General features: G+C 38.7%; 1 protein-coding gene across 1 annotated transcript in view; it reads right to left on the bottom strand.

The window, feature by feature from the left end:
- Positions 1-22725, bottom strand: part of ARMC1 (armadillo repeat containing 1) — a 36428-nt gene extending 13703 nt beyond the window's left edge. The window contains exons 1-3 of the mRNA XM_008706734.2: positions 22511-22725; positions 16792-17012; positions 11596-11687 (exon numbers count right to left, since the gene is read on the bottom strand). Of these exons, the coding sequence (XP_008704956.1) occupies positions 11596-11687; positions 16792-16974 (275 nt within the window). The 5' untranslated portion in view covers positions 16975-17012; positions 22511-22725. The remainder of the gene's footprint in view (positions 1-11595; positions 11688-16791; positions 17013-22510) is intronic.
- Positions 22726-24177: the final 1452 nt, after the last annotated feature.

A 24177-nucleotide genomic window follows, 5' to 3' on the forward strand; every position in this document is an offset into this window, starting at 1 on the left:
TATTGGAACTTGTTAAAATAATCCACAAAATAAAAGTAATCCAAAATATAAAAATAGCCTTTTATATAGTTAGGCAAAGAAATTTTAGAACAGTACTGCCACAAAACTTTCAGAGATGATGGAAACGTAGTAAACTAGTCACATGACTACTGAATACTTAGAATATGGCTGGTACAAGTGAAAAATTGGTTTTTAAATTTAATTTTAATTAATTTAAATTTAAACTGCCACATGTGGCTAACAACTACTATACTGGACAGAAGTTTTAGAAAAAAGGGAAGATTGCCTCTGCTGTCAGTTTCCTTAAGCTAATCCTCCTTTTCCTGGTTAATAACTGCTCCCACTTGTCTGACAAAACATTCCTCTAATGCCTTTTCTGACTGAGAGCCTGCAAAAGAAACTAGCTCTACAAGAAAACTATATACGTGACTCTTTCCACAATTCTCTGAAGGATATTATAGAGCTAGACTATTCCAGATTCACAGGTGTAAAGATAATCTGTTACATCTATTGGATTCCTTAGGACTTTGGGGCTTAATCCTCTCATAAACCTATACTAGTGGTTTCCATATTAACAGCGACAGAGGGGAGAAGATACCATTTATTTATAAAAACAATTTGCAAAGGTAAGACATGTGCATTTACAATTGCCTATGCTGCTACAGCGGCTATTTGCACTAACTTTCAATTAGAAAATTAAGGATTTACAAAAAAAAACAAAACCAAAACCAAAACAAAACCACCCAAAAAACAAACAAAGCAAGTTAAGGATTTACAATAAACTATACTTTACCTATAGAGTCACACAGGGTATGCCTACTTAGATAAACAAAGCAATTATAGATGACAGATTAGAAAAATGGTTCTATGAGGGGGCGCCTGGGTGGCACAGCGGTTAAGCGCCTGCCTTCGGCCCAGGGCATGATCCCGGCGTTATGGGATCGAGCCCCACATCAGGCTCCTCCGCTATGAGCCTGCTTCTTCCTCTCCCACTCCCCCTGCTTGTGTTCCCTCTCTCGCTGGCTGTCTCTATCTCTGTCGAATAAATAAATAAAAAAATCTTTAAAAAAAAAAAAGAAAAAGAAAAATGGTTCTATGAAATAAATACTCCCACCACCACCATTTTTAACTTCCTTATTTCGTAATTCCAAAATTTTATCATTTTCACCCAGTACTAAATTCCTTTCTGGAAGATTTTCCATTTCTACCTACTTAAAAACGGAAAGATTTTAAAAGGGTAACAAATCAAATCAATGTGATATTCTCACTGTTAAGTATGGTCTTCAGGTGTACCTCAAAGGACTAATTTTATTGCTACCCTTCCTACGAAGCAGTTAAGGGATCTATTTACAGACCCAGATCCCTCTTAAACTAAGTAAAATTTTGTCTTAAGCAAAATTAAATTTACAAAAGCATCTAAGCACACTGAATTACAAATGAAGTTATTACTTGATCTGAGCACTATGAACTATCTGTTCAATAAATCAATTATAAATAATTATTTCCTTATTTTTAAAAAATACGTTTAAAACCAAAAAAACCCAAGAGTATCTACATATTTAGAAGCTATCTTAGCCTTAAAAAAAAAAAATTACTGGGGCGCCTGGGTGGCTCAGGTGGTTCAGCGTCTGCCTTCGTTTGGCTCAGGTCATGATCCTGGAGTCCTGGGATCGAGCCCCGCATCCAGCTCCCTGCTCAGCAGACAGTCTGCTTCTCCCTCTGCCCCTTACTCCGCTGGTGCTCCCTCTCTCTCTATCAAATAAATACATACAATCTTTAAAAAAAAATTTTAAAAATTAAAAAAGATTACTGTTCAGGGGCGCCTGGGTGGCACAGCGGTTAAGCGTCTGCCTTCGGCTCAGGGCGTGATCCCGGTGTTGTGGGATCGAGCCCCATATCAGGCTCCTTTGCTAGGAGCCTGCTTCTTCCTCTCCCACTCCCCCTGCTTGTGTTCCCTCTCTCACTGGCTGTCTCTATCTCTGTCAAATAAATAAATAAAATCTTTAAAAAAAAAGATTACTGTTCAAATACTATGATTCAAAACATTCGAAAAGAAAGTCTAGACTTTTATGAGTGTATTTGGCCATAAATGTAAGAGACTGTATAATTAAACAAGTATTAATTGCCCTAATCTTCTTAGACAAGTGCAAATGTAAAGACCTGATTAATAATACCCTGGATTTAGTTCAGTCTTTAAAATCTGACATCAGAAAAAAAGACTATCTTGAAAAGTTCTTTCATCTAAGTAATCGGAATTTTGCTCTCAGTAATTTACTATTCCATAATGAAGTGTATTGATTCCTCACCACTTTTTCTAATTAGTTACCCATACTGAAAAGGTTCACAATGTTATTCATAAAACACAACTAAAAGAACCTTGATCTTTATTATATATCAAAAATAATTTTAATTCTGAATATATTTCCTTATTGGTCATAAACACCAATTCACTCTTATTCTAGGTGCTGCTAGTAACATTTTATATTGCTCATAAAGGCTAGCTACGACTTCCATATACTATAAAAAGTAATGAATATACTATTTCACTCTTAAAGACTTGCTATGGTCTTTTGAAAAACATCCTAACTTTTCCTTTTGGAATTGCTTTTGCTTTTTTTTTTTTTTCTCCCTGTGTTGTTTGCTAAGAAAGCGCGTTCTGGTAACACTTATGCAACCCAGAAAATCACCCTTCATTTTTCAATGCAAAAACAATCATAACTTAAAAAAAGGGTTCTAAGAAAGAAGTCAACAGCTCTGTTTAGGTAACATTGGAATCCAACGCAGGGAAACTATGATCCTTGAGCCAAAGCCGATTCATTTATATACTAACTATGACTGTTTTGACCAAACAAGGGTAATTGCAACACAGACTGTATGTCGGGCAAAGTCTAAAATACTTACTATCTGGCTTCTCAAGGAAAATATTTGCCAATCTCTGTTCCAAATAATTACAAAAAGACACTGGAAAAAAAAAAAAGCCTAACGACAGAGGATGTGGGATGTAACTGCAGCCATTAAGAATGATGCTGCAGGAAAATGGCTATATGGACGAATGCTCCTGATACATTAACTACTACTACTTTCCTTATGTTTTATGAGATATACTGGCATCAGATTTCTCACAAACAAAATCAAAATCAAGGGAAAATGGAGCAAAACGGCAACAAAATCTTCAAGAATCTCAATGAAACAAAAGGTGAGCCATGGATCTAGTCCAGTTGTCCTTCAAGTATTAAGGTTACAGAAAAAGAGTTTTAAATATGAAAGATGTCAAGAAATATTTAAGCCTGTCTTGAGCAATCTGCAAGACAATGAGCTTCAACCAACCAAGAGATGGCCAGGAAAACTTCTGCAAAAGGACAAAGCATTTTCTATATTTAAGTGTGGTTTGAAGGTTAAAACAAAGGTGGGACAGAGAATGAAATGTTCTGACAAGGCAGAAATAACCCAACTTAAAAAAAACGAGAGTCACCTGAAACTACCGTAACATTGTGTTCAACTATACTCAAAACAATTTTTTATAAAAGGAGAAGGGGGAAGAAAAGAGGAAAGAGTAGAAAAAGCTCAATGACTATGGAACACAAAATAGGTGGGAATCTAAAGATTACCATTAAGAATTAACAATCAAGATAGTGGAAGTTTAAATAAGAAAACAGACAACTTAGAATATTTTTAAAAAGTGAAAGTGCAAAAGCAACCACTATAACAATAACACAAATCTTTTTAAGCATCAGAAGAAATTTTCAAAGTGAACGAAGAAAACTACGCAGAAAAAGATACACAACTACTACAACGTAATATACGTGGTAACAATAACAAAAATGAATTAAGATTAAACGTATCAGTCACTCAAAAAAATACAAATGAGGGGCGCCTGAGTGGCTCAGTCCTTAAGTCTCTGCCTTCCGGTCAGGTCATGATCAGGGACCTGGGATCGAACTCTGCCTCGGGCTCCCTGCTCAACAGGAAGCCTACTTCTCCCTCTCCCAACCCCCCTGCTTGTGTTCCTCTCTCTTGCTGTCTGTCAAATGAATAAAAAATCTTAAATAAACAAATAAATAAAAATGGATTTAGCTCACCAATTAAGAGAAAAAGATTTTCCATTTGGCTCACAAAACAAGACACAACTAAAACAAAGTGATTCAGAGATAAAGGAATGGGCAAACACAGACCAGGCAAATAGAAACGACCGTCACACGGCTTGTGTACTGATACCAAATAACACAGAATTCCAGCTCCAAATCCAAGCACGAATGTGAGAAAGGGCACTTTTTCAACCCTAAAAGACATACTTCACAATGAATATACGTATGTTATGAATATGTTCGTACCACATAACAACATGTATGGAGAGTGAATGATAAAACAAATGGTAAAGTGGTGAAGTTAGGGAATCTAGGTATAAGGTATCTAGATAACAGTTGCACGGCTTTTCCATAAGTCTGATATAGTTTCAATCCAAAGTTAAAAAAATATATATGTACAAATACATATTTAAAAGATAATCACATTATGGATTTTCTTCTTTTTTATATTTTCTAATTTTTATAAATAAACCATGTACTGCATACTTGCAATTAAGAGTTTAAAATCATTTTTAAAAAATAAAAGAACACAGGGACACCTGGGTGGCTCAGTCGGTTGAGCATCTGCCTTCAGCTCAGGTCACGATCCCAGGGTCCTGGGATTGAGTCCCACACTGGGCTGCCTGCTCAGTGGGGACTCTGCTTCTCCCTCTTCCGGTTGCTCCCCCGCTTATGCTGTCTCTCTGACAAATAAATAAAATCTTAAAAAATAAGGAAAGAAAGGAAGAAAGAAAGAACGAACGAATGAACACGGGGGGGGGAACACATAAGGAAATAACACAAAGAAATAAGGCACAAACTTTTCATCTAAGATTTTAACAAGAAGAATAGACCACCATTTATCATGGCACCTTTTCAAAATCTAGGATTTGGGGAAGTTCTCCAGATGAAATGAGATATTTTAAAGTTGAGATGCCACATTTTATTAAAGTGGCTTTATTTATAGTATACTTCATATTAGATATTCACAAGTACCTTTATAAAAATGCATCTTCTATCAGGAGTATTACTCCTGAAATACCAATTGCAATGTCTTCCAAATACCAATACCAAATCTTAAATCCTATTTTGATGTTCTCTTAAGCTGACATTTTGAAAAATTCTCTTCATAAAGGGATCCAGAACTAAAAAATAAAATGTAAAAGGATTCTAACCTCTAATGAAATGTTTTTATTTATGGAAGAGACTAAAATTAGAGCGTAATGTCAGATTTATTCCGAATGACAGAGAACTGAAGTTCTCTTCACAATTAGAGAACTGAAAGTAACAGTGATTCTGAAGTCAATCCAACTGTTGATCTGTAATCATCAATTTGACCTCAACACAAGTAAAACCTGCCGTTGGAATGCAGGTTAAAACCTCAGCAAAATTCTGTAACAAAATAAAATATGGTGATTAAGGGTGAAAATTTTGGTATGAAGAATTTTCCCTATTTTATATCCTATGTGAAGAATAATGTCCACTTTCTAAAGATTTTATACATTTATTTTAGAGAGAGAGCATGTGCGCACACAGGGAGAAAGAAGGAGAGGGAGAGATTCCCAAGCCGACTCCACGCTGAGTGCAGAGCCCTACAGGACTCAATCCCATAACCCTGAGATCATGACCTGAGCTGAAACCAAGAGTCCACACTCAACCGACTGAGCCACCCAGACTCCCCAATGGCCACTTTCCATACCTACTTCTGCTGTTTGGTTTCCCCTTCAATCACTGCCAAGTGGAACGTTTCTCTTTAGTGAATAGAGCAGCATCCCTCCACAACATATTTTCATGTTCTAGGAGTCTTTCTGGAGTATGGGAAGATCTTTATACTTCCTTAGTTGCACAGTTCCATAGAATCATAGCTAAAACTCTCCCTAACTCAGTACTCCTAAACAGAAATACTGATTGGAATCCCATCCTAACTGGCTAGCTGTCATGTGGACAGCCATATCGAAGAAAGCAACTAGGGCATATAATAAAGACCTCTTGTTGCTATAGCTTACCAAAATGATCTATATAACCATGGGGTACCAGTTCATTCATAAACTAGTTAAGTTAGAATAACAATAAATCAGTCCTCCGTATCTAGTAACACAGATGTCAAACGCAAAATAATGCCTAAAGAACACATATTTACCAAATCGGTTACATATACATAAAACTCACCTGGCCCTATAAGAATTTTTCATTCTGATTTGTAATGGAGGTACCCAAAAGAAACAAACAGATGCAGAGGTAATAAAACTGCCAGAGCAATCTAATTTCTTAAAAGAAAATCATGTCCAAGCCACAAGATAGTTCCCAACACAAAGTTAAACATGCTGAACCAAAACCTGAGTCTGATACTTCTCCAATACTTCAGTCTTAACGTTTACAAGCCAAAACACGTAGTTTTATTAACCCCCTGATAACATTCAAATACAGCAATCAACTTCTAAAGATGGTCATTTTGGTACACAGAGGTGACTTTTAAAAAGCCTAAAAAGAGGGGCGCCTGGGTGGCTCAGTCAGTTAAGTGTCTGCCATCGGCTCAGGTCATGATCTCAGGGTCTCAGGGTCCTGGGATCAAGCCCTGGGGCTCCCTGCTCAGCAGGAAGCCTGCTTCTCCCTCTCCATCTGGTTCCCCCTGCTTGCGCGCTCTCTCTCTCTGTGTCAAATAAATAAATAAAATCTTAAAACAAAACAAAACAAAAACTAAAAGGCAACCTTCAAATCTGAGATCTCTAAAAGTCAAATGAGCTGCAAAATATACATACAAATTATCATATCTCCACTTTTCAGAGTGCTATAGGATCAAATTATTACGGAATATACAATGGCTATACATCTGTTTTACTACTAGAGAACCCGGCAATGATCACCACATTGTCCTAAAAAACATACTTTGAATTAAAAAGCTAAGCCACTTGTGGCAGCTAAGGAGATACACTTCATGGACCTCCCTTTAAGAAATAAGCTTGCCCTTTGGTTACAGGAAGTAGGAGAGCCACCAGCTGTCTTGGCTTTGAGATCCATCAAACCTTCATACCAAGAAGGGGTATGGGCAGCTCCTAGCCAATGACTGAGCAGTGGTGACACCAGGGACTGGCCATTTCTGCCTAAGGCAAAGCTCATTCTCACAGGAATCCTTGCTCTGGAGGTCCCAATTGAGTTGACTATCAGATTTGCACTGCACTCCGAGACTCCTTGCCTCACTCAGTTTCCTCTTCATTATCCTTCTACAGATGACAGATCTGCATTGAAGTCTAAAGACTGTAGTCCAATCCTTCCTCATTCTCCTCTATCTTTACAGACTTTACCCCACAACAAACCTCTTCCATTTCTAACTTCATCTTAAGATTTCCTCTCCAGATATGCCAATAACCTGAACTGACACACCACTTCTCTTACAAAGATATAAACAGTCTCCCTACTATTTTATAGATGTCTCTCTCTTACATATATACTCACACATACATATACACATATATACTACAACCTTAGCCAACCAAACTAAAAGATTGTTTTACAGGTTTAATCTATGGGACCTCTAAAACTTGCTCTAAATCTTTAAAGTTCAAATTTAAAGTCTATTTTAATATAGCAACATCAATTTTTTCATCTAATTTCCTATACTTAAGCAATTTTTACCACATATTTTCAACTTCAGTATCTATACCTGTTAAAGGAATACATAATCTTAAGTCATCATATGAATAAAAGAGCCCTGCAGAAGCATCCATATTATGCTTAAACCTTTCACTGTTTCCACAGTCAGAAAAACTAAGAGGCAGCCCACGGAATGGGAGAAGATATTTGCAAATGACACTACAGATAAAGGACTGGTATCCAAGATCTACAAAGAACTTCTCAAACTCAATACACGAGAAACAAATAAACAAATCAAAAAATGGGCAGAAGATATGAACAGACACTTTTCCAATGAAGACATACAAATGGCTAACAGACACATGAAAAAATGTTCAAAATCATTAGCCATCAAGGAAATTCAAATCAAAACCACACTGAAATACCACCTTACGCCAGTTAGAATGGCAAAAATAGACAAGGCAAGAAACAACAATTGTTGGAGAGGATGTGGAGAAAGGGGATCCCTCCTACATTGTTGGTGGGAATGCAAGTTGGTACAGCCACTCTGGAAAACAGTGCGGAGGTCCCTTAAAAAGTTAAAAATTGAGCTACCCTATGATCCAGCCATTGCACTACTGGGTGTTTACCCCAAAGATACAGACGTAGTGAAGAGAAGGGCCATATGCACCCCAATGTTCATAGCAGCAATGTCCACAATAGCTAAATCGTGGAAGGAGCCGAGATGCCCTTCAACAGATGACTGGATTAAGAAGTTGTGGTCCATATATACAATGGAATATTACTCAGCTATCAGAAAGAACGAGTTCTCAACATTTGCTACAACATGGACGGCACTGGAGGAGATAATGCTAAGTGAAATAAGTCAAGCAGAGAAAGACAACTATCATATGATTTCATCTATGGAACATAAGAACTAGGATGATCGGTAGGGGAAGAAAGGGATAAAGAAAGGGGGGGTAATCAGAAGGGGGAATGAAACATGAGAGACTATGGACTATGAGAAACAAACTGAGGACCTCAGAGGGGAGGGGGGTGGGGGAATGGGATAGACCGGTGATGGGTAGTAAGGAGGGCACGTATTGCATGGTGCACTGGGTGTTATACACAACTAATGAATCATGGAGCCTTACATCGGAAACCGGGGATGTACCGTATGGTGACTAACGTAATATAATAAAAAATCATTAAAAAAAAAAAAAACCTTTCACTGTTTCCAACAGAGCTAATATGCCAGTTAAAAACAGTTAACTATATGGCATTAAAGCATTCTAGAAACAAGAATAATGCAACCTTGTATTTTATACAACATTTTAAAATATACAAAGCATTTCTCCATATATTATCCCATTTGGTCCTCAATCACTTTGCAGGTGTCACTGCAGACTTTCATAAGGAAACTGAGGGTCAAAGAGATTCTTTGTCTCAAGTAAGAGACAATCCAAACTTTTACTGGTGGAATTGACCTCGAACCATAGGGAATAATTAACACAACTGATGGCAGTTAACATTTTCTGTTATTTATTCCTAACTGACCACTAGAAAAAAAACAAGAAAAAAACTTCAGTCTCTATCTTTGTCATTATCAAAGATCAAGGCACCACAGAACTAGCCTACCAAGTAGCTGACCCCATGAGAATACTTTAGAGATATCGAAAAAAAATAAGGTTAATAAAATACAATTTATCCAGAAGCCAAGAACACGAAGAAAAAACGCACACTGCCTTGGAAGTCAATTTAGATGACTCTTCACTGATATAATTTAACCACTAGCGTTTGGGAAGTACAGAAGAACTTCTGTGAGCACTCAAGCCAAAGAAACTGCAAGACTTCTTTCCTGTGGTCATTTATAGTGGATATTTATTGTTCTTGACCCTTTTATGTCCTGGAATGCTGTGGGGGTTACCATGTTGAATTTGTGCAGAAGCTAAAAGCACCGGATGTGCCAGAGATGCAATTTGTGACTAGGTTTGCACTGGAATTGTGATTCGAACAGAACACTTACAACTAATGAATTCTTTCCAGGTCAGGAGAGGGTTATAAATCGACACTTCACATCCTACCCTTGAAGCTCAGAGAAACTAGTTGTGGCTGAGGCTGATGTGGGGAGGTGCAGACAGCTGGACCTCCTAACGTGCATCAGATCATGCAAAAACCTGAAGGTGAATGCAGAGGACTCTGAAATGCCACCCAAGAGCCTTTTAAAATAAATACAAGTTCTGGGGGCATCTGCCTTCAGCTCAGGTCATGATCCCGGGGTCCTGGGACCGAGCCCCACATCAGGCATCCTGCTCAGCGGGTAATCTGCTTCTCCTCCGCCTCTGCCCCTCCCCCCTGCTCGTGCTCTCTCTGACACATAATAAAAAATCTTAAAAAAAAGAAAAGAAAAAGAAAAAAAGAAGACCCAGTTGGGCAGGAGGGGGTGACAAGGGTTTACAGAGTCACAACTTCTATGTTGTTACAAACTACCTCATCTGTATACCCTGTACTGGGACACTTCTCAGTACTTCCTGTGTCTGCATTTATTAGATGGAAAGAGACAGAATGCCAATACAAGACAGGTGTGTTGGCAATTACTCAATTTATTTTAAATCAAATAAATTAGAGGCACCTGGGTGGCTCAGTCGTTAAGCGTCTGCCTTCAGCTCAGGTCCTGATCCCGGGGTCCTAGGATCGAGTCCCACATTAGGCTCCCTGCTCAGCGGGGAGTCTGCTTCTCCCTCTCTCTCTGCCCCTTCCCCTGCGTGTGTGCGCTTGCTCTCTCTCTCTTTCTCACAAAACAAATAAGTAATCTAAAATAAATAAATAATTAAATAAAATTAAATGGTTACTCATTATAGTTTTAAAGGCAGTCAAGTCTAGAAGATCAAAATACACAGTAAACTAAGATTAAGACTCAGAAGCATACCTTTTTTGCTTGGATCCAGACACAGTAGAAATATCAAAATCCTTAATCTTCAATTTCTAGCCTTCTAACAGGAAATCAGCAAACACTAAGGAACAAACGAGGAATTCCCAGGGACAACAGAGCTAAAAGATTAGATAAGTAACTTGGACTCTGTATTTTCTTTTCTCCTTACCCATAAAACTGTTATCTGTCAAATCTACCTCAAAAAGTTGTAAGTAACAAAATGAGACAATGGATATAATAATCTTAGTAAGATGAAAGGTACAATCAAAAACCACGCATTTGCTAAAATTCAAATTAAATGGCTCTTAAGTCTCTGAGAAATGTCTTAATAATGCTCAAGAAAATCTTATCAAAAGCCCTTTTATGCCATGATTACTGATGAAAGTTCTTTTGAGTAAGATAGGGCTGAAACAGCAACTTTGAATGAAACAGCAACTTTGTAAGGTACTGAAATATTGCATACTTACTTTCTTTCTTTCTTTTTTAAGATTTTATTTATTTGATAGAGAGAGAGAGAGAACACAAGCAAGGGGAGCAACAGAGGGAGAGGGAGAAGCAGGCTCTCCGCTGAGGAGGGAGCCCAACTCAGGGCTTGATCCCAGGACCCTGGGATCATGATGTGAGCCAAAGGCAGAGACTTAACCGACTGAGCCACCCAGGCGCCCCGATTTTGCATACTTTCAAATGTGATTAGTAACCCGTGTTGCTCTGCTAGCAAATCAATTTACATATACCTCACATAACTTCATACAAGGTGGGATTTTCTCTTTTTAAAGATATGATTCATAAGTACCATAATTATCAACATTTTAAATAAAACTTGAGCATTTTCATAAGTACTATTAATATCAATGTTTAAGAATAAGCAGAACACTGACCATCAGAACATTTCTGGACATATAACCCACAAAAGTATGCTTTCATATTAGAATAAAAATTTCAGTAAAATGAGACATTAACAATCAGCATACATTTAACAGGAAGATCCATTTTTCTACTGCCTTAGGAGACACCCTCTATTGTACTTACTTCTGTATAACATTTTGCAAGCTTAACATCATCCCCAGTTCTCCTTTCATCTTTTCTCTGTTAGCACGGCATTCTGCCAAGTACCGAAGAGCCTACAGCAAAAACAGGGACAGGTTAACTCACAACTCCAGACCATTCAAAACTAAACCTGTTACTAACTTACTGCAAGAGGAAAAAGAGTGAAAAATAGGTTTTTGTTTTTAGAATCAATTCGTTTTGAAGTGTTTAGAAACTCTTCTTTAAATGTGATAATCAGAGCAGTCCCTTAGGGGAGAAACGATCCTTTGAGTTGAAGTAGCTGAATCTGCTCTCTGAAATGATGGCTCCTAACTTATCTGCAAGGTCAAAATCAGGTTGCTCCGTCTTTAGTTTCACCACTTCGTCTTGACAGAGATACAAGGAACCACATTCTATTTATTAATAGCAGGGAATAGTCCCAACAGCCACCATTTCCCTAGATGCTTTTTACACATTAATTAAAATAAACTGCTGAGAGAGGCAAAACATACAACCACCTTTACAGAATGAACTCTTTCTAGTTTTACAATTCACCTTTAAAATATCCTTTTTCCCCCCCCCGAAAAGCGAAAAATAAACTCACACAAATTTCTATTTTGTGAGTTTAACTTTTCTAGGGTGCTTTTCTCTTAAAACTTAAGGTTCATTTTTGCAAGTATTTCTTTCACGTGCAGATTCTTTAGGGATTTCATTTAGCTGTTCTACAGACCTCCTAATCGTTCATCATTTACCAAAGACTTTGGCACCTGATTCTTGGGAATAAGTCTGTGAACCACACCACCCAAAACTCTGCCATCTCAGCCTGGTGACCTTCACATTTTCTACTGGTCCTCTACACTACATTTCCCAAGTGCCTGGTTATTACTGAAAATGGTACCACCTACCAAATCACAAATTCAATGACCTCTGTCTATAATCTCCTATCCTTTCTACAACTCCTAACTTTGATTTTCATTTCGGTCCATAAAGGATTAACTGCCATGGGAACTGCCCTCCCTCCACAAAAAACTAACAAACAGAACAACCTATATTAAACACACTGAACAAGAGGCAGCATAGGACTATAACTTCTGAGAGAAGAGAAATGATGAGGAAGGCCTTGTAACTGCCCCCATCTTACTGCTTTGGAAGCAGTTTTCAGAGTAGCATAGGGAGGGGGAACCCAAATGGAGCCCAGTGGTCTTGCTGAATTAGGGATGCAGAGATAGGAGGTGGGGAGGTTAGGGTGGTGCAGTGTAATAAAAATAAATATTTGGTCTTTGTCCATTTCCTGGCGCAGAGCTCCTAAAGCCTTTGGAATTCTGAGTGACAGCAGTTTCTTTTTTTATTCATAAGGCAGCCTTTTTGATCACACCTGGCTTTATGTAGAAGAAGTGAGTGGGGCTGAGGCTCCAAGATAGCCTCAGAGTGGGGCGGTCACTAGAAAGACCAAGAGATTAGAGTATGGGAACTTTCAGCCCCACCCACTGGCTGGAGGTCGGGAGGTGTTGGAGGTTAAGCTCTATATAAACTCTTGAACAAGGGGATTCAGAGTTTCTGAATTGGTGAATACATCAGTCCGCAGGAGCGTGGCACGCCCTGACTCCACAGGGACAGACGGTACCGCATCAGGACCCCTCCAGACCTTGCTCTATATACCTATTCATTTGTACCCTGTAAAATAAACTGGTAAATATAAGTCAAGTGACTTCCTGAATTCTGGAGGCATTCTAGTAAATTATCAAACCTGAGGAGGGGGTCCCTGGAACACCCAATTTATAGCTGCTCAGTCAGAAATTCGGGTGACCTGATACTTGCAACTGGCCTTTGAAGTGTAGGCAGTCTTGTGGGAGTAAGCCTTAAATTTGGGGAGTTTGACACTTAACTCCAGGTGGGCAGGTCTGAATTGAACTGAATTGCTAGACACCCAGCTGGTGCCCACACAGAATCTGAGAACTGGCTAGTGTCAGAAAACACCCCAGGTGGCTAGAATTTGCAGAGCAGAATTAAGAGAGAGGAGGGATCTGACGGGGGGGGGGGGGATCAACAGAAACAGACCAAGATGTGACAGAGATGGAATTAGAAAATAAGGGCATTTAAAACAGCTATTATAAATATGCTCCATATGTTCAAGGATGAGTAGGAAAACATGAGCATGGTGAGGAAAGAAAAAGACGATACTGAAAACCCCCAATGTAACTTCTAGAGGACAAAAACATAATATCTGAAATGAAAACAACACTGCATGGGTTAAGAACAGATACGGGGCTCCTGGGTAGCGTAGTCGTTAAGTGGCTGCCTGCGGCTCGGGGCGTGATCCCGGCGTTCTGGGATTGAGCCCCACATCAGGCTCCTCTGCTGGGAGCCTGCTTCTTCCTCTCCCACTCCCCCTGCTTGTGTTCCCTCTCTCGCTGGCTGTCTCTCTGTCAAATAAATAAATAAAATCTTAAAAAAAAAAAAAAAAAAGAACAGATAAGACACTACAGAAAAAAAGATCAGTGAACCTAAAATGTAGCAATAGAAACTATCCAAAATGAAGCTCAGAGAGGGAGGAAAAAGACTTAAAGCAAAAAAAAAAAAAAGAGCAGCACCACAATGACCTGTAGGACAACATGAAATATCTAACGTACATGAAACTGGAGTACTGGAAGAGCAGTGAGGAGGCATTAAAAAAAACCTGAAAAAGTAGTGGATGACAATTTCCCCAAATTAATGAAAACTATAAAACCACAGATCCAAGCAGCTCAACAAATCCCAAAAGAACAAAACAAGCACAAAGAAAACCATCCACACCAAGCCCATTATAATCATTTGCTGAAAAACAGTGATAAAGTCACCAAAAAAAAGCCAGAAAAGGAATTATGTAGAGAGGAACAAAGATAAGAATTACAGCAGTCTCATTAGAAAGCATATGAAACCAAAGAAAGGAATATAGCTTATAAGCCAAGAGTGAAGAGAAAATGAAATTATGAAAACCCCACACCTGCTCTTCAACCTGAGTGGGAACTTGCACCCACTTATTCCCCTCCTTTCTCTCTGCCTCTGTCCCTCCATGATTTGACTTCCTTCCTTCTCAGCCTGGCATCTACAGGCTATCATTTCAACTACTCTCTTGCCAAAAATCCTGAATTCCCTTGCCCAACCTCCCACACAACTTACCTGGCCAAGAAACGACCCTGAACAAACCCAACTCTGGCTCTCAGGGCCTAGAGTGGCCTGAGGGGAGGTGACAAAGGAGTTTGGTAAGCCAGAAGTACCGTATCAATTCAGCGTTACCAAGCTAATCGGGCCCTCAAAACTGCTGAACAACCTTACCATTCTCCTCAGTCAGCAACCTGTCCCATTTTCCATAACAAGTATAAGAGCCTCCTCAAACCTCTTCCACTCTGGCAGCCCCTAGACTTTTTGTTTGTTTGTTTGTTTGTTTAGCCCCTAGCCTTCTGAATTTAAATAGGTCCAAGTCTAGTCCACCAAAAAAACCCGTTCTTCCTTCAACCCCAAGTCCCTATCTAGAGACCAACACTCTCTCTTCTCATCCTTACTGCAATTCTTATTGAAGACCAAACTAGGGGCCATGCAAATTTTCCCATCTGTTACTACTATTCACTTGTCAATATCTGTTTTGCCTGTTAAATCTCATCTATGAGGTTAAAATAGAAAATCTGTATTATGAAGTTTGATTTTTGAAAAGGAAAATGCATATATTATTGTTGTGTACAAACTTGTGAAATTAGACTGAACGGGAATTCATCGTGGGTTTTTAAGTAAAGGGCAATGAGTTTAAAATTTCTATTACAATAATTTTCTTTTAAGCATTCTTCTTATGAAAATTTTAGAAGGCACAAAAGTAGAGAAAATGTGTGATGACCCCGCTGAACTCATCATGCAGCATCAACAATTATCAACCACTTGGCAATCTTGTTTCATCCTTCTCCTCTGTCAGTAACTAAACTGGAGTATTTTACAGCAAATATCGGAGAACATATAATTTCATTTGTAAGTACTTCAGTAAATCCTTAGGAAATTAGATTTTTTTAAGTTAATAAATTTATACCCTGCAAAAATTATAATGGTTCTTTAATACCTACCATCTGATCCATATTCATTTCGAACTATCTAAAAAATTACATTTTTGGTTGATTTGTTCAAATTAGGATCCAAATCAGGTCCACATATTACCCTTGTCTGATAAGTCTCTTAAGTCACTTTCAATCTTTAACAGCTACCACTATTCCTCTCCGCCACCCCAACTGTCTTTCTTTTTAATGTAATTTACTGTTCACAGAACCAGATTATTTGTCCTCAAGAAATTATCACATTCTGGATTTGCCTGATTGGTTTGCATTGCTCTTTCACATTTCTCTAGTTCTCACATTTCTCATAACATGGTAGTTCCTTCTACATTATTAGCTATGATCCTGTAGGTTCTTCTCTTTTCCGCTCCTTTCCTTATCTTTCCCTCCCATCTTCTACTAAAACAAGTGCTATGTCCATCTACTAACAGGCGGATAAAGAGAATGTGGCATTTCCCTACAATGGAGTATTATTCGGCCATGAAAAGGAATGCAGTACTAGACATGTGACAATATACATGAATCTTGAAAACATTATGCTCAATGAAAGAAGCCAGTCACAAAAACCACATATTACATGATTCTCTTTATGTAAAAAATAGACAGGCATTTTTTTTTGCCCAAATAGGCAAACACAGAGACAGAAAGTGGTTACTTAGGGGGGGCTGGGAAGCAACAGATAGAGGAGTTTCTTTCTGAGGTGACGAAAATGTTCTAAAATTGACTGTGCTGATGGCTCTGCAACTCTGAATACACCAAAAACCAATGAATAATACACTTTCAATAAGTGACTTGTATGGTATGTGATTCAGACCTTAATTAAAGTATTATAAAATAAAAAAACAATGTCTTCTTAACGTATCTATCCATATTGAAATGATACAATCCTCAAGATTTCTTATTAAGTGAAAAAAGGAAGTTGCAGAACATTCCACGTATGTAGTATGCGACCATCTGTGTCAAAGGACTATACACACACACGAGTTCGCACATTCTGAAATACAGACTTACTACTATTTGCTCTATAGTCACTTTTAATTTTTTACCATGTCATCTAACGCTTTTTCAAATTCTTCTGAATTGCAAAATTGTAACAGTGAGACTAAAATTACTAAAGGCAACTTACGAGCAAAGCGGAGTGGACGACAGGGGGGTTGGGATGGTCCATAAACAAAATAAGCCCAGGCAGACATCCCTGATCCTGGACAATGGCTCTTCTATTTAATGGATCTGCTGCGAGATCCCGTAGCTGGTTAACTACCGAGAGAGCATCAGGTTCTTCATTCATGGTGGAGGAGGAAGAATTCATCTTCTATGCCATACACGTGAACAAAATCTTCCTGAATTCTGTAGAAACGATTTGCAAAATTAGTTCTAGGCTACTGAGGTTACATTCTGGCATTTGTCAAATAATCAGGATTACAACACCTTTAGAAAGAAACAGATGAATCTAAATCGCACAAAAACTTGAGAACTGGCAATTCCACAGTTTAAGTAAAATGAACATAAGAAGCTGGCTAAAAAAAAAAAATCAAGTTATTTACGTGCACAATATTTAAAGAACATATGTCATCTTCAATATTCCAATAAATTCCATTTTAGCAATACATATTTTAACGCTAAAGTCACAATAAACAAGATCTTTACAGTTCAAGCACATAACCTCAAATTATACCACTGCCAGTGTTTTTTTCCTCTAGAACATTTCTGGAGCCTAATACAAGTGTCTCAGGGAAAGGTGGCTAGCTGAAAGCTTTTTTTCTTATTCATCTATGAACGGAACCCAGCATACTGGGTTTACAAAAGATAAAATCCCCTAGGAAAAAGGAGGGAGTCAAAAAACGCTGTGAACAAAAACAAAAACAAAAAGCCAAGAAGGGTATCTCACCCTGTGTGTCAGGCCCCAGGAGTTAGGGAGATCACAGTGAATCTGAACTGAATCTAAACACACCTGTCCATCTCTGAGTGTGCCCTATTCAGAAAAATGGAACACAATTTGAAGTAATTCATTTAACAGATAAGGAAACAGTCACAGAGAAGTTAAATAATTTGTCCCATTTGACAAAAGCTAGTGAGTATAAAAGTGCGCTGAAGTCTTATCTCCTAATCAAGTCTTTCCACTTTCCATAGTCTTTTTATTTTTTTAATTTAAATTCTATTAATTAATACATAACACATTATTAGTTTCAGAGGTAGAGGTCTGTGATTCATCAGTCTTATATAATACCCAGTGCTCATTACATCACGTGCCCTCCTTAATGTCCATCACCCAGTTACCCCATCCCCCCACCTGACTCCCCTCCAGCAACCCAGTTTGTTTCCTTCCATAGTGTTTTTATTTTTTTTCCACACAGTACTTTTATTTTTTTAAAAGATTTATTCATTTGAGAAAGAATGAGAAAGAGAGAGAGAGTACGCATGTGTGGAAGTAGGGGCAGAGGGAGAGGGAGAAAATCTCCAGCAGACTCACCCTGAGCACTGAGTGAGATGTGGGATTTGATCCCAGGATTCTGAGATCATGACCTGAGCCAAAATCAAGAGTTGGTTGCTTAACCAACTGAGCCACCCAGGTGCCCCTCCATACAGTCCTTTTAAATTTGCATACATTTTCCCCCATAAAAGCAAACCTGGATATTTTAGAAAATAGGACATGCGAAACATACAAAAGCCAAAGAAACAAAATATCAAGGAATAATTTTCACATGTGCAGAAAATTAAAAATAATAACTTTCATTAACTAAGTTACACAGCATATTCCTTATTAGTAAGAATATAAAGGTGTAAATACTTTCCATGAATAAATGAGTATGTTTAGTGCCAATTTCAAAAGCAATGCCAATTAGGGAAGGGAGGGGAGGGACAAAATTTTTCTGTAACTCCAGAAAGACTATTAAAGGCTATTGGGGGGGGGGTAATAATGCAGAACTGGCCTTACCAGGTATTGAAATATACAAAGCTATAAATAATAAAGCAGTAGTGGGGGGGGGGGCTGTCCAGTATAAAGATACTTCTCCAGGAAAGTTATTTATACATTCAGTGCAAGAAAGCAGGCTCTCAGTGAGTCAGACCAAGGCCCCACTGCTTGGTAAATACGATTTTAGGCAAATCCCTTACTCTTTGTCTCAGTTTCTTCATCTGTAACAGAGGGCTAATTACAACAGCTATCAAAAGTATACTGTCTAAATAAAATGACAATACATGGAAAGGGCTTAGACTGGTACCCAGCACATTGTAAATGCTCAATAAATAAAGTGTTAATTTACATGGAACCAAAAATCAATCAGTAAGAGTACTCAATGAATGGTATTGGAATGACTTCTAAGCAATTTAAAACCACTGCTAAGCAAGTTTAATTCATACCACATGGCAAAAAGAAATTTTATTCAAGATAAAATACATTAAATAGTTAAATTTTTTAGGTATGCAAGAAAACGCAAAATAAAGGACACAGAAAACAGGGCTTTAGCGAGATGGTATTTGGCAGGTTATTTTCAAAAAATGAAAACATTATAGTTACTGTGGCATTTTAAAAACGGATTTCAAAAAAAGCAATAGACTGAACACACAAAGACAAGACTAATGGGTTTGGGGGGCATGCTGCCTCTTAGGTGCCTCTATTTTCAGCATCCTCAATATCCCTGTTTACAAACCACCTTACCTATGAGCTTTATGTGCTGTCACCAGCACAAATCTTATCCAAATTGGAACCTGAAGAACCAATTACTGGCTCAAAGGCCCAAGAGCCAAGTTACATTTAAGAACCAAATACACTGGAAGAGGTCCTTTTGCATTTACCTCTGGCCGTGGAACTGGAGAGTTCCATTTTTAGTTAAGGAGTCCTCAGATAACTATTCAGTGGGAATGATGCTGAAAAAGTTACGGCCTTTCCTGTTCCCTTAAGATGAATAAAAGCCAAAACATTTAAAACTTCAAATTTTCAAAGCCCACAGCCAAGGATAGGACTCAGATCAGGATCTTCCAAGGAAAAGGTCAGGAATATTACAAGGCATCAAAAATCCTAACACAACAGAGGCAGCAGCTGTGGTCAAGAACTGCATTTCCTATGGTACTTAAATGGATGCAAGAAAGGTAGACAGAAGCTATTATTTCTCCCCTTAATTAAATAGGTTTTTAGGTAAAACTTCAAGAGAGACTTCCTCAGTGTTAGAGTTCATTTTTCTTTCCTTATTTAACATTCTTGCCACTATCAAGTTACTCTGAGAATTGCCTGAATCCTGTTAAATTATCAATATTTCTGTGGATTGAGGAATTCACATTGCAGTTTTTATAAGACAGCTATGGAACAGCTGACAAAATGGAAACAGGTAAACAAAAGTTAGAGCTTACCGCCAATTCATGTATTAGATACATTTAGTCTTTATGTGTTAATTATATCATTTTCACACCCTCAAGTTGTTTGATAAAAATGTCAGCCTTCCTGGGCTGGAAAAAATGTTTTTTAAATGATACATTTTGGTATTCAGTCTATCTTACCCTCTCTTATTCTCAAATTGGCAGATCTCAAAATAATTTCTTTTAAAGATTTTATTTATTTGACAGATAGAGAGCAAGCACAAGCGGGCGGAGCAGCAGGCAGAGGGAGAGAGAGAAGCAGGCTCCCTGCAGAGCAGAGAGCTTGATGCGGGGCTTGATCCCAAGACCCTGGGATCACAACAGGAGCTGAAGGCAAACACTTAACCAACTGAGCCACCCAGGCGTCCCTCAAAATAATTTTCAAATAACATACTAAATACACTTATCTGAGTAATTTTGTAGCAACCAATGAACCAAAACTTAGTTAAAAACAACGACAACAACACAGCTCTCTTCTTTTCTTCTATAACGAATACTGCATTAGGTTCAAAAGAAAATAAGCTTGCAGGGCGCCTGGGTGGCTCGGTCCGTTAAGAATCTGCCTTTGGCTCAGGTCATGATCCCACAGTCTCAGGATAGAGCCCCATATCAGGCTCCCTGCTCAGCGGGAGTCTGTTTCTCCCTTTGCCGCTCTCGTGTTCTCCCTCACTCTCTTTCTCTCTCAAATAAATAAAATATTAAAAAAAAAAAAAAAGAAGCTTACTTTCTAGTTACACTTTTCATTTAAAATACTAAATGCCAAGAAATGTGGACCTGGACAGCCTACATCAGAATAACCTGGGATTATTAAAATGCAGATTCCAAGGCCCATACCCTGACCTCACCAGGAATCCTTGGAGGTAGGGCCCAACACATGATTTTAATAAGCACACCAGGTGTGCCTCCTGGTGCAAATAAGAGCAATTAAAACTTTACAGTGGTCGATAACTGCATGTCCTTTTAATATGGGAACATCTGAATAATTAGTGTGCAACATGACAGTAAGTGAATTTGGGACTATGTTTCAGTTTCATTATCAGATAACCAAATGAACTAAAAAAAAAACCCACTAGCAGTAGCAAATTTACTGACTCTTCTGAAAGAAAATGGAAGCTCTTGACCAAAGGAACAAAACTGGAGGGAAATAATGATGGAGAATTTGTGTACAGTATCTGTGAATAAACAGAAGGTTCTTGAAATTTTGTTAGCAGCACTATTTAACATCTCCCTTGTCTCAATCATTTTATTTTTTAGATCAATACCTGATGACTTACAAGTTAGTTCTTAATTACTTTTTAAATATTCTTTCCTGTTTTAAGATTTTTGGCTGCTAAGCTAAACTTGCCAATACAGACATAACAAAAAGTCAAAGCCTCACTAGCAAATGAGGAAAACATGAAAAAAAACTTTCTCCTCATCTATTAGAACCCAAATGCATACACTGCATACCTCTTATTTTCTCTTTAGTTCAATTTGGACAAACAGATCATAAGACAATGCATGCTCCCCAAACTTTAAGGAGCACTCTGATTACTTAAGGGATCTTGTTCAAAAGCAGATCTGCTTCAGTAGATGGAGTGAGGCTTGAGATTCCGCATTTCCAAAAAGCTCCCAGGTGAAGCCTATCCTGCTGGAACTGGGAATTTAGGTGATAGATGTGAGACTATAATTATGATTTTCTTTTCTTCAGCCAAAACTTACCATTCAATTCAAAGAATGATTTAGGTGTCTCACAACCAAGAGCTGCAGAAAGTACACACCCACAACCTAAATCCACATTCAGTTAAGCAAGTTTTTAAAAAATAACGTACGCATTGAATTCAGATCTGGCTTTCCCTTACTAGAAGCTAACTGTAACTCTTCGAGAAGTTGGGTTACCTTCCTTAAGCTTCCGTTTCCTCTCAATAATCCTGAGCGATTGTCAGGATCAAGAAAATAAGAACTTGAAGCGAGCGCCAATAACTACCAAACAAGAACAACACTTGATCCTGCGGTACTTCTATTCCACCAGGTGTTGGGGTATATTCTGCAGCTCCCTAACACATCAGTGCACTATCACGAAAGGAGTTGCTAACTGCACGAAGGCCTCCAAGAAGTTATTAAAATACAGGGATGTGAATACTGATCTCTCTTGAATGGAGACAAACACAACAATGTCCTTCCACTCTTGGCAGGCATGCAGCTGCACAAAACAGTTACCAAAGAACAAGCTGGAGACATGAAGAAGTAAGATGACATCCATTAATTAACGCTAGGGTTCGTAAAAAAATCGGAGTGCGGGGGATGGAAAGGAAATGAACACCGCTAACGTTTTCAAAGGACACATCGGGGCAGGGAGCTTTAAAGCGCTTGATGGGACACACTGCTGGGTCCGGAGAAGGCCAGCGGAGAGCGCCTCGGACCAGGCCGACTCGCAGACTTGATGCAGGGGCCGCTCTCCGCGGCCTTCCTGGCTCCACCGCTTTGTCTGCCACCCATGGACCCTTACATACCGCGCCAGAGCTTTAGGAGTCCAGGGCCTGCCGCACCATCAGGGCCACAGCAACGAATGAGGTAGAGGGACCCAGAAGCCGCACAGCGGGTCCTTCCGTGCGCAGCCGCGGCCTCAGCGATGGCAAACGACCGGGTTAACTCGAGAAGCCAGAGCGAGGACGCTGGCGGGGAAAGGCTGTACAGAGTCTCCCCCATGACCCTGCAACATCCGTCAGTTCTGCCCTCTCATTGGTTGATGCCCTTCCAACGCGAGGATAAGACGTCCAGTACGTGAAGGCGTTCTTAGACTAAAGCGTTCATTGGTGACCTAGGGAAATGCCCAAAGTGTTGAACGGAAGAGTCCAATGAGAGCCCAGGAACACTGATCTTGGACCGAACGGGTCTCCGTCCATTAAGCATTAAGCAAAGAAACTTGAATGTGGCGGAGAAACTGTTGCAGTTTCCCGACTACAATTCCCAGCTTTCCGGCGCTAAAAGAACGTGTCTGCTCCTGCGTTCGGAAATTCAAACGGTACGTTTTTCTCTGGCAGCTCTTTCAGGTCTAATAAAGTATTTTCGTGATATTTTGTTCGTTTTTGTGAGTCTTAATTCATAATCTTTATTAAGGTTTTTTGAGTTTTGATAAGAACGTCAGCCCTATGTTAGGTGTTTTTTGGATTGCGTTCATTTCTTGTTAGTGTTCACGGTCTTCCTAAGCGCGAAGTCTGCATAGTACAGTTTTTTGTTTGTTTTAAATAATAACTTCTTTTTGGAAGGATTTTTTTTTCTTGTAAGGGAAAGGGACTTATAGGCAGAGAATCTTGTCAAATTCGTCCTAAGTTTTTTTTTTTATATTGTCTTCTATTTATCATAGTAAGGATTTATTTACTTTTATCAGTGCTAGTCACTGTCGGTCTTGTTTTGCTTAAGTATAGATCTTGGTTTTTAAAGATACTCCTCTAAATAGAAGTGTAATTTAAATTCCACAGGCCAGTCTGAGAATAATGCATCCATTGCACCCAATAACTTCACTGAATGGAGCGTAGAGTCTCTTTCACAATTTGATTTTGCCACGTAGCTCATGTATTAAAGTCTCAAGGAATTTAAGAGGCCTCTAAAGAGGAAAGAGAATGTGTAAGAATAAATATCCCTGGGGCGCCTAGCTGGCTCAGTCGTAGAGCATGAGACTCTCCAGGTCCTCAGTTCAAGCCCCAAGGTGGGTGTAGAGCTTACTTTAAAAAAAAAAAAAAAAAAAATCCATACTGTGTTCTATGCAATTGTGTCCAATACTTTGATTCTTAAGTGAATTTAAAATTCAGTTACTTCTCAAATTTCTTTCCTTTTCCTTATTTTTGGTTATCCTCTTCTAACAATCTCAAGAAGAAAATACGAGCAAAGGGGAATAGAAAAGGTCCCTTTCACACCATTTGACCTATAGGAAAAACAAGGCTCTGGCATGGTTTCTGTTTCCAAAAGTCAGAAGAGGGAGTGGTGGTAAGTGAATAGTGAGTGTAAAACAAAAAGTAAAAAGAAATGATGCATAAAGTCCAGCGGTAGAAGCACCAGCCTAAAGTGTAATAATCAACCAGACCAACAAACTGCTGGAACTGGGGGGAAAGAAAGGAAAAGGGAAAAAGGAGATTGTGATACATTTACTATAAGAAAAAAAAGCTGTAAGAAAGTAAAT

The sequence above is a fragment of the Ursus maritimus genome, unplaced genomic scaffold (assembly GCF_017311325.1).
Source record: "Ursus maritimus isolate PB19 unplaced genomic scaffold, ASM1731132v1 scaffold_9, whole genome shotgun sequence".
In the NCBI taxonomy this organism is placed as follows: Eukaryota; Metazoa; Chordata; class Mammalia; order Carnivora; family Ursidae; genus Ursus; species Ursus maritimus.